Source organism: Phaseolus vulgaris, chromosome 6 (assembly GCF_051622355.1).
Source record: "Phaseolus vulgaris cultivar YP4 chromosome 6, ASM5162235v1, whole genome shotgun sequence".
In the NCBI taxonomy this organism is placed as follows: domain Eukaryota; kingdom Viridiplantae; phylum Streptophyta; class Magnoliopsida; order Fabales; family Fabaceae; genus Phaseolus; species Phaseolus vulgaris.
Genome location: NC_143503.1, coordinates 25,349,287 through 25,361,495, shown reverse-complemented (window position 1 = coordinate 25,361,495; position 12,209 = coordinate 25,349,287). Strand labels below are relative to the sequence as shown.

The 12,209-nt window shown below is 34.0% G+C and overlaps 3 protein-coding genes across 4 annotated transcripts; 2 read left to right on the top strand and 1 right to left on the bottom strand.

The window, feature by feature from the left end:
- Nucleotides 1-354: 354 nt before the first annotated feature.
- Nucleotides 355-1,150, top strand: LOC137831550 (uncharacterized). The gene is made up of 2 exons (XM_068639270.2): nt 355-626; nt 708-1,150. Exons 1-2 carry the CDS (start codon nt 450-452, stop codon nt 807-809), a joined length of 279 nt encoding a protein of 92 aa, XP_068495371.1. The 5' UTR covers nt 355-449; the 3' UTR covers nt 810-1,150.
- A 2,384-nt stretch (nt 1,151-3,534) lies between these two features.
- LOC137831548 (Excinuclease ABC, C subunit, N-terminal) lies at nt 3,535-5,861 on the top strand. Its single transcript, XM_068639269.2, has 4 exons — nt 3,535-3,755; nt 4,179-4,317; nt 4,757-4,890; nt 4,992-5,861. Exons 1-4 carry the CDS (start codon nt 3,595-3,597, stop codon nt 5,680-5,682), a joined length of 1,125 nt encoding a protein of 374 aa, XP_068495370.1. The 5' UTR covers nt 3,535-3,594; the 3' UTR covers nt 5,683-5,861.
- Nucleotides 5,862-9,132: 3,271 nt separating this feature from the next.
- On the bottom strand, nt 9,133-11,829 carry LOC137831546 (SOS3-interacting protein 1). Of its 2 annotated transcripts, XM_068639266.2 has the most exons (3): nt 11,760-11,829; nt 11,546-11,618; nt 9,133-11,181 (listed from the first exon to the last, which is right to left on the bottom strand). In XM_068639266.2, the coding sequence occupies exon 3, from the start codon at nt 10,755-10,757 to the stop codon at nt 9,369-9,371; it is 1,389 nt and encodes a 462-aa protein (XP_068495367.1). In that variant the 5' UTR covers nt 10,758-11,181; nt 11,546-11,618; nt 11,760-11,829; the 3' UTR covers nt 9,133-9,368. The 2 variants fall into 2 exon arrangements, with proteins under 2 accessions (XP_068495367.1, XP_068495368.1); XM_068639267.2 differs by lacking the exon at nt 11,546-11,618 and having other exon boundaries at nt 11,760-11,813.
- Between the last annotated feature and the right edge of the window lie 380 nt (nt 11,830-12,209).

Sequence of the window (12,209 nt, the reverse complement as noted above, 5' to 3'; positions counted from 1 at the left end):
AAGTACTCAAATTAAAGTTTGGCAAGTGTCATTATCATAATCATTTTTCAAAGAATTTGACTTCTTAATCTGATCTAACCACCAACCACATGGGACTGTTCTTACTGGGTATTCACTAACACTCACAATAAATAATTAAAATAATAAAACTAACACCAATAAGCTTTTATCTTAAAAGGGAAATTATGAATAGAAAAAGTTTTGTTGATATGAACAATAAAGAATATACATTTGATATTATTTATAATAATATTTTTAAATTAAAAATTAAAAATTAAAAAAATAAAATATTAAGTTATTAAAGTATGAAATGTATGTGTTTATGAGGATGTTAATAAATCAACACCACATAATAAATATTAATCTCTTTGGTTTCTTGTGTCCAAGAGTGTGCAGCACACACGCGCGTGTTCCTCAATCACATTCTTCTTTCTTGTTCAGAGAGCAAAATGTGTCCTCTCAGATTCATTCTCGTATTCTTGTCCGCTACCCTCGCCGGTTTCTTCGTCCTCCGGAACCTAAGGTCTCAGACTCCGACCACCGATGACGACGGCGACGCGGTAGTTGCTCCTTCCAGCCCCAAAATCTCAGACTCCTCCGATGCTTCCTCCAACGCCACTTCCAAGGTTCACCCACTTCACCCTTTTGCCTCAATTTCACAAAAACGTTGACTTTTTTTATGTAACCCTAAATTTGTGTGGATCCAGGTTCGGGCTTTGGTAAAGTGCGGGTTTTGGACCTTCGTGGATATGGCTAGTGGGCGGTATCTGTGGAGGCATTTGGTCTCTAACTCTGCCAAGAGATCGTGATGTGTGTTGTTGCACTTGTTCGGTTCCATGATCTCTTTGGGCCCAAAATGGGTGATTCAACGTTGCCTCTGATGTTGTAACTTTTGGGGGTCAATTTGGATGCTGTGTATCATAAGCTGTTGTTCATAGTGTTGGTGTTTTTGTTGTTGGTTTTTGAATGGTTAAAATGTCATAACTGCAATTATAATGATAATAGTGAAGATGAAGCCTATGTTTTTGGTATATCATCGTATATGAAGTGTGTTACCCTTTTAGTTTTTACATTTCGGTTTTTGGATTGCTGGGTTCTTTCTTGTACTCATGTAAAATTGTTAGAATAAACCATCGATTTAGTTTTTAAATTAGCCCCTGTGCTGATATATTTTACTAACGTTCAAGGACTAATTTGAAGGATCTTTGTATACCTGATGGACTATTTAGTTTGATTTCAAATACTTGAGCGTGATTTTGTTTAATTTAGGAGAGAAAGTGACGTGATATGGGTTTTTCAAGTGTACTGATGATGCTCTCCTCTTGTTTGATTCAATGAGATTTAGTTGCAGGCGTTGTCATTGTTTAGCAACACAAGGTATCTGGTGGTGTATATGCAGGAATAGGGTAAGTTGTTCCATTTTCATGTAGTCGAAAGTTATAAGAGAGTGGGACAGGCATGGCAATGAATAAAATTTCTGCAGTATAGAATAACATGGAAAGTTGGATGAATCAAAGGGAGGGTTATTGAATCTATATATGGTTAAACTTCATAATATTGTCTGGTTCACTACTCACTAGTAATAGAAGGATAATGATAAGGCAACCGAGTTGGTGGCTGTTGAGTTCTCTAAACAGCTTATCTGAAAATCATTTTTGGATGCTGATGGGTTCCAAGGTAGTTAAGCAAGAACAAATTGGTTTCTAAGAGAAGAATTTCCATAGATGTTGTTTGGTGAAGGAAACTTCCCTGTGTAAAACCGGAGAATGAAATTGCGAAAAAAGAACATTATTGTAACTATTCGTGTTCACTTCATGTCTCCAAATCCACATCTTGGACTAGGATCCCTTTAAAATACTTCTCAAACTGGAAACAAAGAAGAAATTGGAAATGGAAATGAACTGATTAAGCCATTTTACACCAATAGCATGCTAGGAATCCAATTGTTTTTCAGAAGTGTCAATATTTATCTGTTCTCGGGCTTCTGTTTCCTTGATCAACTAATATTGCATGGTAATGGCGGCAACTAATGTCTTATATGTATGAAACATTGGTATGATTTCTTACTGGGAAAATTTCTATGATGACTTATCTATTTCTGGAGAGCAGTGTCATGGCAATGTTAGATCATCTTGCACTGATTGTAACAAATCACAATCAAGGATGAAAATTTGTGTTGATTATGATAGGGTCTAGAATTACAAATTTATGTAATAATTTTGAACAGGATATCTTCCTTCCAAATAGTGTCATTGCTAATTCTTACTTTTACTTTTATATCGTAACACCTTTTATTATGTGTTGTTGGTTCTATACATGAGAAGAGATGTATACTTCATTGCAATTTGGTTTCTTTTCATTTTATTTTCTTTTTCAAAATGTTTATGTACTCTGACTTTGGTTCTCCCCCTTAAGGCTACGCTTAGTTGTGTTGTGCAAGAAAAGTGTTGGATGGTTAAAAAGTGATCAAAATTGAAAATGAAAGAGAGAGGAAAGGTTGATTGATCCATATTACATTTTTTACACTTGTTATCATATTGTTTTTCACTCAAACTTATGAATACAAGGAACTTGGATGTATTTATGAAACAATTGTGACCAAAATGTGTCTGATTTTCCTAGCTATAATGATGAATAACTAAATGGAACACTAAGAAAAATAAACAACAATTCCTCCTTAAAAAGCCATTTTCCAAGAATGCGACTAAAGATTAGGGACTTGGCAAACCTTGGATAAATAACAACAATGGTGGAAGTCTAACGAACCCTAAAATTGTTTACTTCATAGAAAAAACTAATGGAAGGATTGTTTTTAAAATATTTAAGAACTTTCGTTAGTTTTCAGTTTTGAAAAGTTAAATTGATGATTTACTCTGAAGCAAACCTATATGAATGTGAATATCTTATTTATTTACAATTTTGTTTTTCTCAAATTATTACTATCTAATTATAGTCAAATAAATGTAACTAAGAATAGAAAATTTACTTTACAGTTATAATTATTTTCAAGTACTTCTCGTCTCTTCATTTTTCAATTACAACTTTTCTAATAAAGTTTTCGAATTATAATGAACTATTCATTATAATTTAAAACTTTTTATATAGTTATAAATTTTTTCAAACGCTTTCGTTGTTATTTTTTATCTTGAGGAAAAAAAATGTACTTGAAATGGTTAATATGTTTATATAACTTTCAATTTTATGTAAATCACTTAAATGGGGTGCTTTAGCATTGCTGGAGTATCTCCTATTGAATTTGAAAACTTTTGAAAAGATAGAAAACATTTTACAAAAACAATAATTAAAAAAGATAGTATTTTAAAATCAAATCAAATCAAAATTTCTATAATTACACATTTGAAATTGATCATTATGCCGCACATAACATTTTTTTTTTCAAATCAAACTTGTTAAAAAAAAAGGGTATCTTTAGAAAACATGTTATAATGTCTTTTCCAAGCATAATTTATAATTTAATTTTCATAATTTAACTATTAAATTATACTACTTAATATGATTGGGACCTTATGCGATATCATAGACATATCCAACATTTATCAACGGTCATATTTCATTCATTAGAGAGAGAGAAAGATGCGGAAGAGAAGGGTTGCCTCTGTCGAAGAAGAAGAAGAAACTTTGCAAAACCATGGCAATAACCAAAACGAAAAAGAGAATAGTGAAGGAAATGGGTTCTTTGCTTGCTACCTCTTGACCTCTCTCAGCCCTCGCTACAAAGGCCACACATACATCGGGTTCATCTCTTATTTTCACCTCTAAAAGATCAAATTCTGATTACACTCAATTACTCAATCCAAAAATCACCTACGCCCCTTTTGATTTGTACTTTATACAAATTTTGGGTTTGTGCCAATTTCTTTGGTTTCTGTTTAATAAGTTGGTGTCTTTATGATCTGATGGTCCTCTTCTGCTACTAGTTTCTTTTGAAAAAAAAAAAATCAATTCTAGTTTGGTAGAAAGGTTGGGTGTTTAACCATTTTTAAAAAAATGTTTCTGCTTCGACTTGTTTTTTTGGTTGAAATTTTTTGAATTTTTCTCTGGGATAAGTGATGGGTATTTAACAACTTTTAGAAAATGTTTATGATTCAACTTTTATTTTTGTGATGGATCTTAAGCTTGTAGTCCGTGTGTTTATGTTTCCGTGTATTCAATTTCAGATTTACAGTGAATCCAAGGCGCCGGATCAGGCAACACAATGGGGAAATTGGGTGTGGAGCTTGGAGAACGAAGAAGAGGAGGCCTTGGGAGATGGTTTTATGTATCTATGGCTTCCCAACAAACGTCTCTGCTCTTCAGGTTTGAGTCTGATATTGTTTTCTATGTCATGTCTTTGTTGGCTAAAGAATGTTCAAAATTAAGTGAGTTGTTAGTTATTAAACACTTTCTATGTCATCCCAACAGGACTAATTTGCTACTAGATGTACTTGGCAACCGACATCCATCTTTTTAAATTCTTGCATTTTGTGGTTAACATATGCAATCACTTGTATGAGAATGTGGAAAATATGGATGATGAGCTCAGATCCAACACTTTTTGTTTTGGCTTCTTCCATTTCCCTGTTTTATTCCTTTGCAAACTTAATTTGTTGGGCTTTACATGGCATAGATGAGTTTGGTCTGGTTGATTGAGAAGTTTGGCATGATTGGATCAACTAGAAAGCAAGTATATTATGCTATCTAAATGACAACTTTTAAGAAAATGCTTTTCTATGTTAATTTGATTCGGGATTTGCAGTTTGAATGGGCTTGGCAGCACCCTGTTGAATCATTGGCTGTAAGGAAGGCAGCAGTGGAATTTAAATCCCTCTCAGGAATTGCCAACAAGATTAAACTTGCATACACAATGCTCACCCTTCCATCCTGGCAAAGGTATGGTCTCTATCTCTATAGAAGTAGGATTTGACATTTTTTTTCTTTGGAATGGACCTATGATTTGGTTTTTGATTCTGACGTGATATAAATGATCACAGCATGAATATCACTGTGAACTTCTTCTCCACCAAGTACATGAAACACTGTGCTGGTTGCCCGAGCTTACCAGCGCACATGAAGACCAAAATTGGCCCACTAGATGAACTTCCATGCTATAGTATCAATGGTTTGTCAGAGAATGAAGATGACAATATTGATGATGTAGAATTTGATGATAATAATAATACTAGTGCTAGTGGTTCTGTTCCAGATGTAAGTGATGACTTAGACTCTCCTGATTCACCAAAAAATCAAATCCATGGGGAGAAGATTAGTGAAGCATTTGATGAGTGGATTAAAGAATCTGAAGCAAGAGAATCAGGTAATTCATTCTCTTCACAAGAGCAGCGCCTACCAGTTAGTTCTACAACACCACTGACGATGAAATCATCATCAACAATAACAACTCCATTACAAAGAATAGAGATCATTGAAGAAGCTGATTTTATGAATGTGATTAATAGAAGTGGTTCTGGCTTGAGTCAACCAGCACAATCGGGTGGTACATTGGAAGCCAATACAAATCGAACTGCTGGCAGCACAGCTGTTGTGCCTCATGAAGCTGAGATTATTGATTTGTCTACCCCTTCTCCTAGTTGCGGAATTGTGAATAGGAAGAAGAGAAGAGTTCCTTCATTTGTTACTGATTTTATTGACTTAACAAACTCCCCCAACTTTGTTCAGTTGTAAGGCTTCTGGCCTGTCACAACCTGTGGTGAGAAAACATTAGTTGTTAAATAATTTGCTGTGTCACACCCCCTTATCTTTCTCTGATATGGGTCACACAAAGAAGTTATTGACCACATACCACAACAGTGTAAGAATGGAGAAATCTGAACGAATAAATATAATCTTGTTTATTTGCTCAAGTTTTGATTACTGCCAAAATTCTTTCTACCATATTTGTGTTCTTATCCAAGGAGTTTGTTTCCAGTAATAAAACATTTCTAAAAGAGTTAGTAGTTATTCGCATGAAAAATGTTTTGAAACCTTTCACTTGTTCTACACCTTCAATACTACCAGTTTTTTATTACCAAATGAATTTTATTAGGCAAGGCGAATTTAGATTCCAAATGGACAGAATTCAGAAGAGTGAATTCATAACAATCTTGGTTTCAAAAAAGCAGCCCTACGTAATAAAACAATCACTAAACACAATTTTTAATAGTAGGGTTTGTTAAAAAAAATAGTCATTGAATATGTTTCTAAAGTTTTTTCAAAAATGTAACATTGACATAGTAATCTTCCTAGTTAGTCTTGTTTCATTGATTTAGTTCTCTGTTTGGTCTTTCTTCTCTTATTCTTTTTTACTCCTACTTCTGTCTCTATGTTTGGCGCTTGAATGGAAACATCCATCTCTATGTTAAATACTTGATTGAAAGCATATATTTGTGTGTTAGGTGTTTAGTTTGATCCACTAACATCACTTTAGTCTAAGATACATTGTTGTGACTTTGAATGGGTGGTTCATTATTTTCTTGTTTCTGAAAATTACTTGTTTTTTTGCAGTTTGTTTTCTACTTGGAGCTCTTTAGCAAATATATGGTTATGAACAAATTGCTTGCCAAGTTGATCAAGTCACATTTAATCTTCTTACAGTTTGGCTCCTAAAAGATCCCTCCATAGCATCCTTTCTTCTTATGTACATGGTAGCCTTTTCAGTACTAAAAGGTCAATATTAGGATAACTCCACTATTTTGGAGATCAATGTCACACATAAGAGTTTAATCACATTAATTCTCAATTGTTATAGTCTATGCAAGCACATGCAATGCATGTTTGCATGAAAACCTAAATATACTACATTGATTACATCCACAGTTTTTCTCCTAATTTAACAACATTTGAGGACCTCTCATTCACTTGGAACTCAACAACTTCAACACATGTTAATACTACAAACCTAACTTCTTGCATGATTTTCTAGATTGCACATCATTATCACAAATATTTTCTTTCTCACATCTCTTTTTGGAAAGTTACCATCAACCCCATAAAAGAAATAATCTCTTCATGGTTGACCAATACTTTATTAGTGGCACCCACATTAACGACCTCAACCACTCACCAAATATAGCCATACCTACATTCAAAGGACCAGCTACTACCTTCATTTCCATTATCATCCCAACCTACATTCAATCATTACTTCATCAGGACAACCCCATTCTTATCTACATCTTCATCAACAACATCACTTACAATCTCATCAAAATCTTCTCTTGCACCCTCATTAACAATCTTACCAAAACCTTCACTGTATCTTCTTCAGTATTCTTATCATCACATTCACCTACCACCATATCATTAGCTTCACTCACATTAGCATTACTAACAGGTTAATGTTGCATCCAAACATCGCTTTGACATATACACATGAATGCCAAAATCATCTTTATTGTCGCCAAACATTTTTTAAATATCAACGTCCTTATTTTGTTGTAGAATTTGACGACTATCACTTCTTAAGAGCCATGGAAAAAGGAAAACAAAGTGTAAGTCATTCCCCTTCTACATTACCATTGACCACATCATGTGCATCAAATATTCCAAAACAATCAGGATCCATATTTTCTTATTGCTTGTTTCTCTAAGCATATCAAGACCATTATGTGAATAATTCATTATAATGACTATATTACAAAAACAAAAAAATGGAAACAAACTCGTCATTAAACATACATTTTAGGGTTAAAGTAATCTATGAACCCTAGCCCTTTTATTTTCCTTTAATGTTGCAAAAGCAAAAAACTTTCTTTGAAGGTTGTCTTTAACCTTTGAGTAATGACTTCAAACTTTGATTTTGTCTGTTCTTAAGAATCCTATACTTAACCAAATGAGTTTCGATTTAAATAAGAGATCTGGAAAATGGGAGAATAGAAATAAAATATTAAAAAAGTTAGATGATATTTGTATTTTAATTCTTTTTTATCTTGACATCACATTAATAGAAGGGAGTTTTCAGTTATGTGAAAAGATGGAGAGAGCTCTCCTATAATTTATTCAAATATGAAAGGAGGTTTGTGTAATTTTCAGGAATACTACTCTTTCCACCTCAGAAGAGCAATGCTCCTTCCGGCTAAGAACACCAAGCTTACCTCTTCTTTCCTTTCTTGGCTTTTGGCACATGGGACATTGACTTTGATATAAAGTGTTTTTGAAAAGGACTAAGCAGATGACAATTTGAGGCAAGGTGTCTCAAAATTGGCTGGTTTTTATTCATTCCTTTGAAAATAAACAAGAGACCCTTTCATGAGTAAATGATTATCTTGGTCTTTCAAAAATGAGGGTCATATGACATTGAATAATAGCCTGTCACTGCAATGATAAGCAAACATTTGCAACTAGTACATGGAGGAAGGTTCAACTACCAATCGATTAGAACCTTGGAAGAACACGCCACGAAAGCTAAGGGTTGTAGTTGTAGAGTCCAGGGCCATGTAAACTGCATACTAGAATCATATATTTCTAACATGAGACTCAATTTTTACCTTCCAATTGGATCCTAACAAAAACTGATGTAATAACTTACTAATCATTGAGGAACTTATTTAACAAAAAACTTTAAAAGCGCTTGTTATCAAATGCTAATAAACAAAGTTCTAATCTCTTATGTGCAAACAATAAAAAGGGACAAAGGTCTTTGGAAGTATCATGAAGAGAGGAAGTTTCCTCCGGACAGTTTATAAGCAACCAGTAATTTGAGGCCTGCACGACCCTCACTATTAAGTATTTCATTTCTCTGAATTTTCAGGAGATAGAAACTATTGTTGTCTAACACAACCAAACATGGATTGGGATCTTCTGCAGTTACACTTTTTAACTGCACAACTCTTAACCTTTCAAATGACTTGGTTTTGTACTAAATTGAAATAAGAAAGTTCCTTCTGCAAATAATCACCATCATATTTAGAACTGCACCTCATGCAACTCAATGATCAACTGTGGGGATCCAATTTCACCTAGTATCTTCTAACACATGGATTTGAGCATTCATAGATAATTTGGAGTAACAGTACTAGCTTGAGTGGATTGGCTCCACAAAAAGTTGGTATTGGGGTTTAGTTCCTCTAGAGTAAAAGTAAAGTACTTAATCTCCTAAGACATATATTTCGAATCTAGTTTGGTTTGAACAAAAACTGGATAAAAATTCCTAAGGCTCGTATTATACAGAAAATTTGACCAACGGTGTACAACTTTGCAAAAAAAATAAAAATGAGACAGGATACGCTACAACAAGATGAAACAACTAAAAGTGAGGAATAAGTGTTACAGAGAGGTCATAGCATCGTGAAATGCAAGATATGGAAAAAAGTTTAAAAAAGAAAGAACTGGGATTGCCATGAATTGCAGTAAGCATGACATCTCAAAACAAGTTATGACTGTGGTTGTTGCTGCTGCTGGTCATCGGTATGTAGCTGTTCCTCTGACGTTTGTGATTGCAGTTGTTGGTCACTTTGCCAGACCCAAACAATATCCTGAAGAGCAGGCCTAATTTCCTCTTTCAATATTTTCTGATACTCCAATGTATCTCCATTTGATTTTTTTACCTCCACAAAATGGAAACAAGGCGTAACTTGAAAGATCTCTGCATCAATGGTTAAAACCCCCTTCCTACCTTCCTTCAAGCCCTCTAATTTCAACAAACCCGCAGCTTTTTTCTTTATTTTCATCCTCAGTTGCTTAGCAATATCTTCCAGCTTGGAGATGATGACATTTGCAGGTAACCTTGAACTAAATCTTGATTCCTTTTTCTGAAAACTGTCATCAAAGAATCTAGAAAGATCAAAACCCACAGAACGGGAGATAATGTCAAAGGCATTTATACTTAAGGGGGCAACTGACTCTCCGTTTGCTTCTGCTGCTAAACCATCACAATCATTTTGATCAGGAAGAACAGTGCCTGAAGAAGAGACAGTGTTGTTTTCCACTACAGATCTTTTGTTTTTAACATTAGGTTCTTTCTTAAACCAACAATATTCCCTAATATTAGATATGGGAATCCTAGTCTCAGGATTTGGATCCAACATCATGCCCAATAGCTTGCATACTTCAGGTGGGAACCAATTAGGACATTTTAATTCTGCTTTGCTTATCTTCCTATACATCTCTATCAAATTTGGGTCATGAAAAGGGAGATAACCTGCCAACAAGACAAACAGAACTATTCCACAAGACCAAATATCAGCTTTTGTACCATCATATCCCTTCCTTTTGATGACTTCAGGAGCAACATAAGCAGGTGTGCCACAAGGAGTATGGAGTAAACCATCCTGCCTCTTGGATTCAACAAGTGCACTTAAGCCAAAATCAGAGATCTTTAGATTCCCATTTTCATCCAATAGAATGTTCTCAGGCTTTATGTCTCTGTGGAACACACCTCTACTGTGACAAAAATCCACAGCATTAATTAGCTGCTTAAAATACTTGTGTGCGACATCTTCCTTGAGTTTTCCTTTGGCCACCTTGTTGAAGAGCTCACCACCTTTAGCATATTCCATAACAAAGTAAATCTTTTTCTTGTTAGCCATAACCTCAAAAAGCTGTATAATATTGGGGTGTCTAGCCAATCTCATAACAGATATTTCACGCCTGATTTGTTCAACTTGCCCCGTTTTCATAATCTTATCTTTGTCAATCATTTTAATAGCCACACTCTGGTTAGTTATTGCACTTCTAGCATAGTAAACCTTTCCAAAGGTTCCCTGACCAAGTAATCTTCCTAACTCATATCTTTGCATTAAGATATTTGGTTTACTCTCCATATGAACTTTTACACAACTTCCTCAACCCACTTAAATTCTATATCATTTGCTATTATGAAGTGTATGTATAACTAAAACTATATATACATATAGCAGAAACTTGTTTCAACCGACTTCACACGGATCAAGTATTAGCAGAACAGGCACTATAAAAAAACTTGTGTGCCTATTGTGCTTCAAGGAATAGCTAATGAATGAGCTACAAACTTGTGGTCCACTCTTACCAAGCATTAAGTGGGGCATCAAGAGCAGGGGCATCACCTTATGAATCTCAGCCACATAGCTGCAATCAAGAAGACACATCTTTTTGGCATTCCCAGTGTCTCTGTCAACCACAACCGACAATATGTGGCGGAAACTGTGAATCAATGAACTTCAGCATCAAACTTGAATTTTCGGCAGATGATAATTTATTAGAGGGAACCTGATAAACAAAAAGAACAGGGACAACTCTCAGTTCAATAACTGTCAAGATCTGAATAAAAACAAAAGGAGAGATCATGTACTAAGAAGATGAACACAGATCAAAAGCTGATCTTAAAACACAGAAGATGAATTAATAAGAATGGCCACCACACGGTAATTAAATTTGAAAATAAATGGAAAATGTAAGAAAGTAAACCCAGTGATCTTTTACAGATATGATCTCTAAATGATTGCTTAAATGGGAACTGAATCAAAGCAACAATCTAGACTACCGATTAAATTTGGAAAATTTATCACTGATTGAACAAGAATCCAAAAGGGTGTAGAGGGAAGAGATGAAAGTGTGGCAGAGAAATAAAAACCTCAGAAATCTTAGTCACAGTGTTAGTCTATGATGATTGTTTGCAGGAAATAGCATGACTGGAATTTGGTTTCCTGTGAGGAAAAGCTTTTATGATTAGTTTGGAAGAACCAACTAAATTCGTACATACAGCTATGGGCGATGGTATCATCTGGATCATTCAGAAATTCTTCCAGATTTTAAAAAATAAATAAAACAGAAAAATAATGGACTACCTTGAGGATCAGGATTAGCACATGTTGGTACAGATGCAACACAAAACCAGTAACAGATGTTTCTGTATATATATATATATATATATATATGTAACTTAGTTATAAAAAAAAAAAAATCAAATTAGTTCAAATTTAGGAAGCAGTTTCACAATGACTTTTTTTTAAAAAACTTTAACTGTGAGTTATTTTTATGAACTGGATTAATAATACTTAAAATATATTGATGCTTTAAACTCTTTGAAGGTCTAATTTTGTCTTATATAAAAAAAACTTCTTAAAAAATATACTTTAAATATTGATATGTACAGTTGATAAAAACAAACACATTAATAATGAAAGATTAAATGTTATGAACTAAATTAATTAGTTTCTTAATTTGACTCTAATCAATGAGTTAATTAGTTGTTATTAAAATTTTGAAGGAGTATATTTATTATAGTCAAAGGCTAA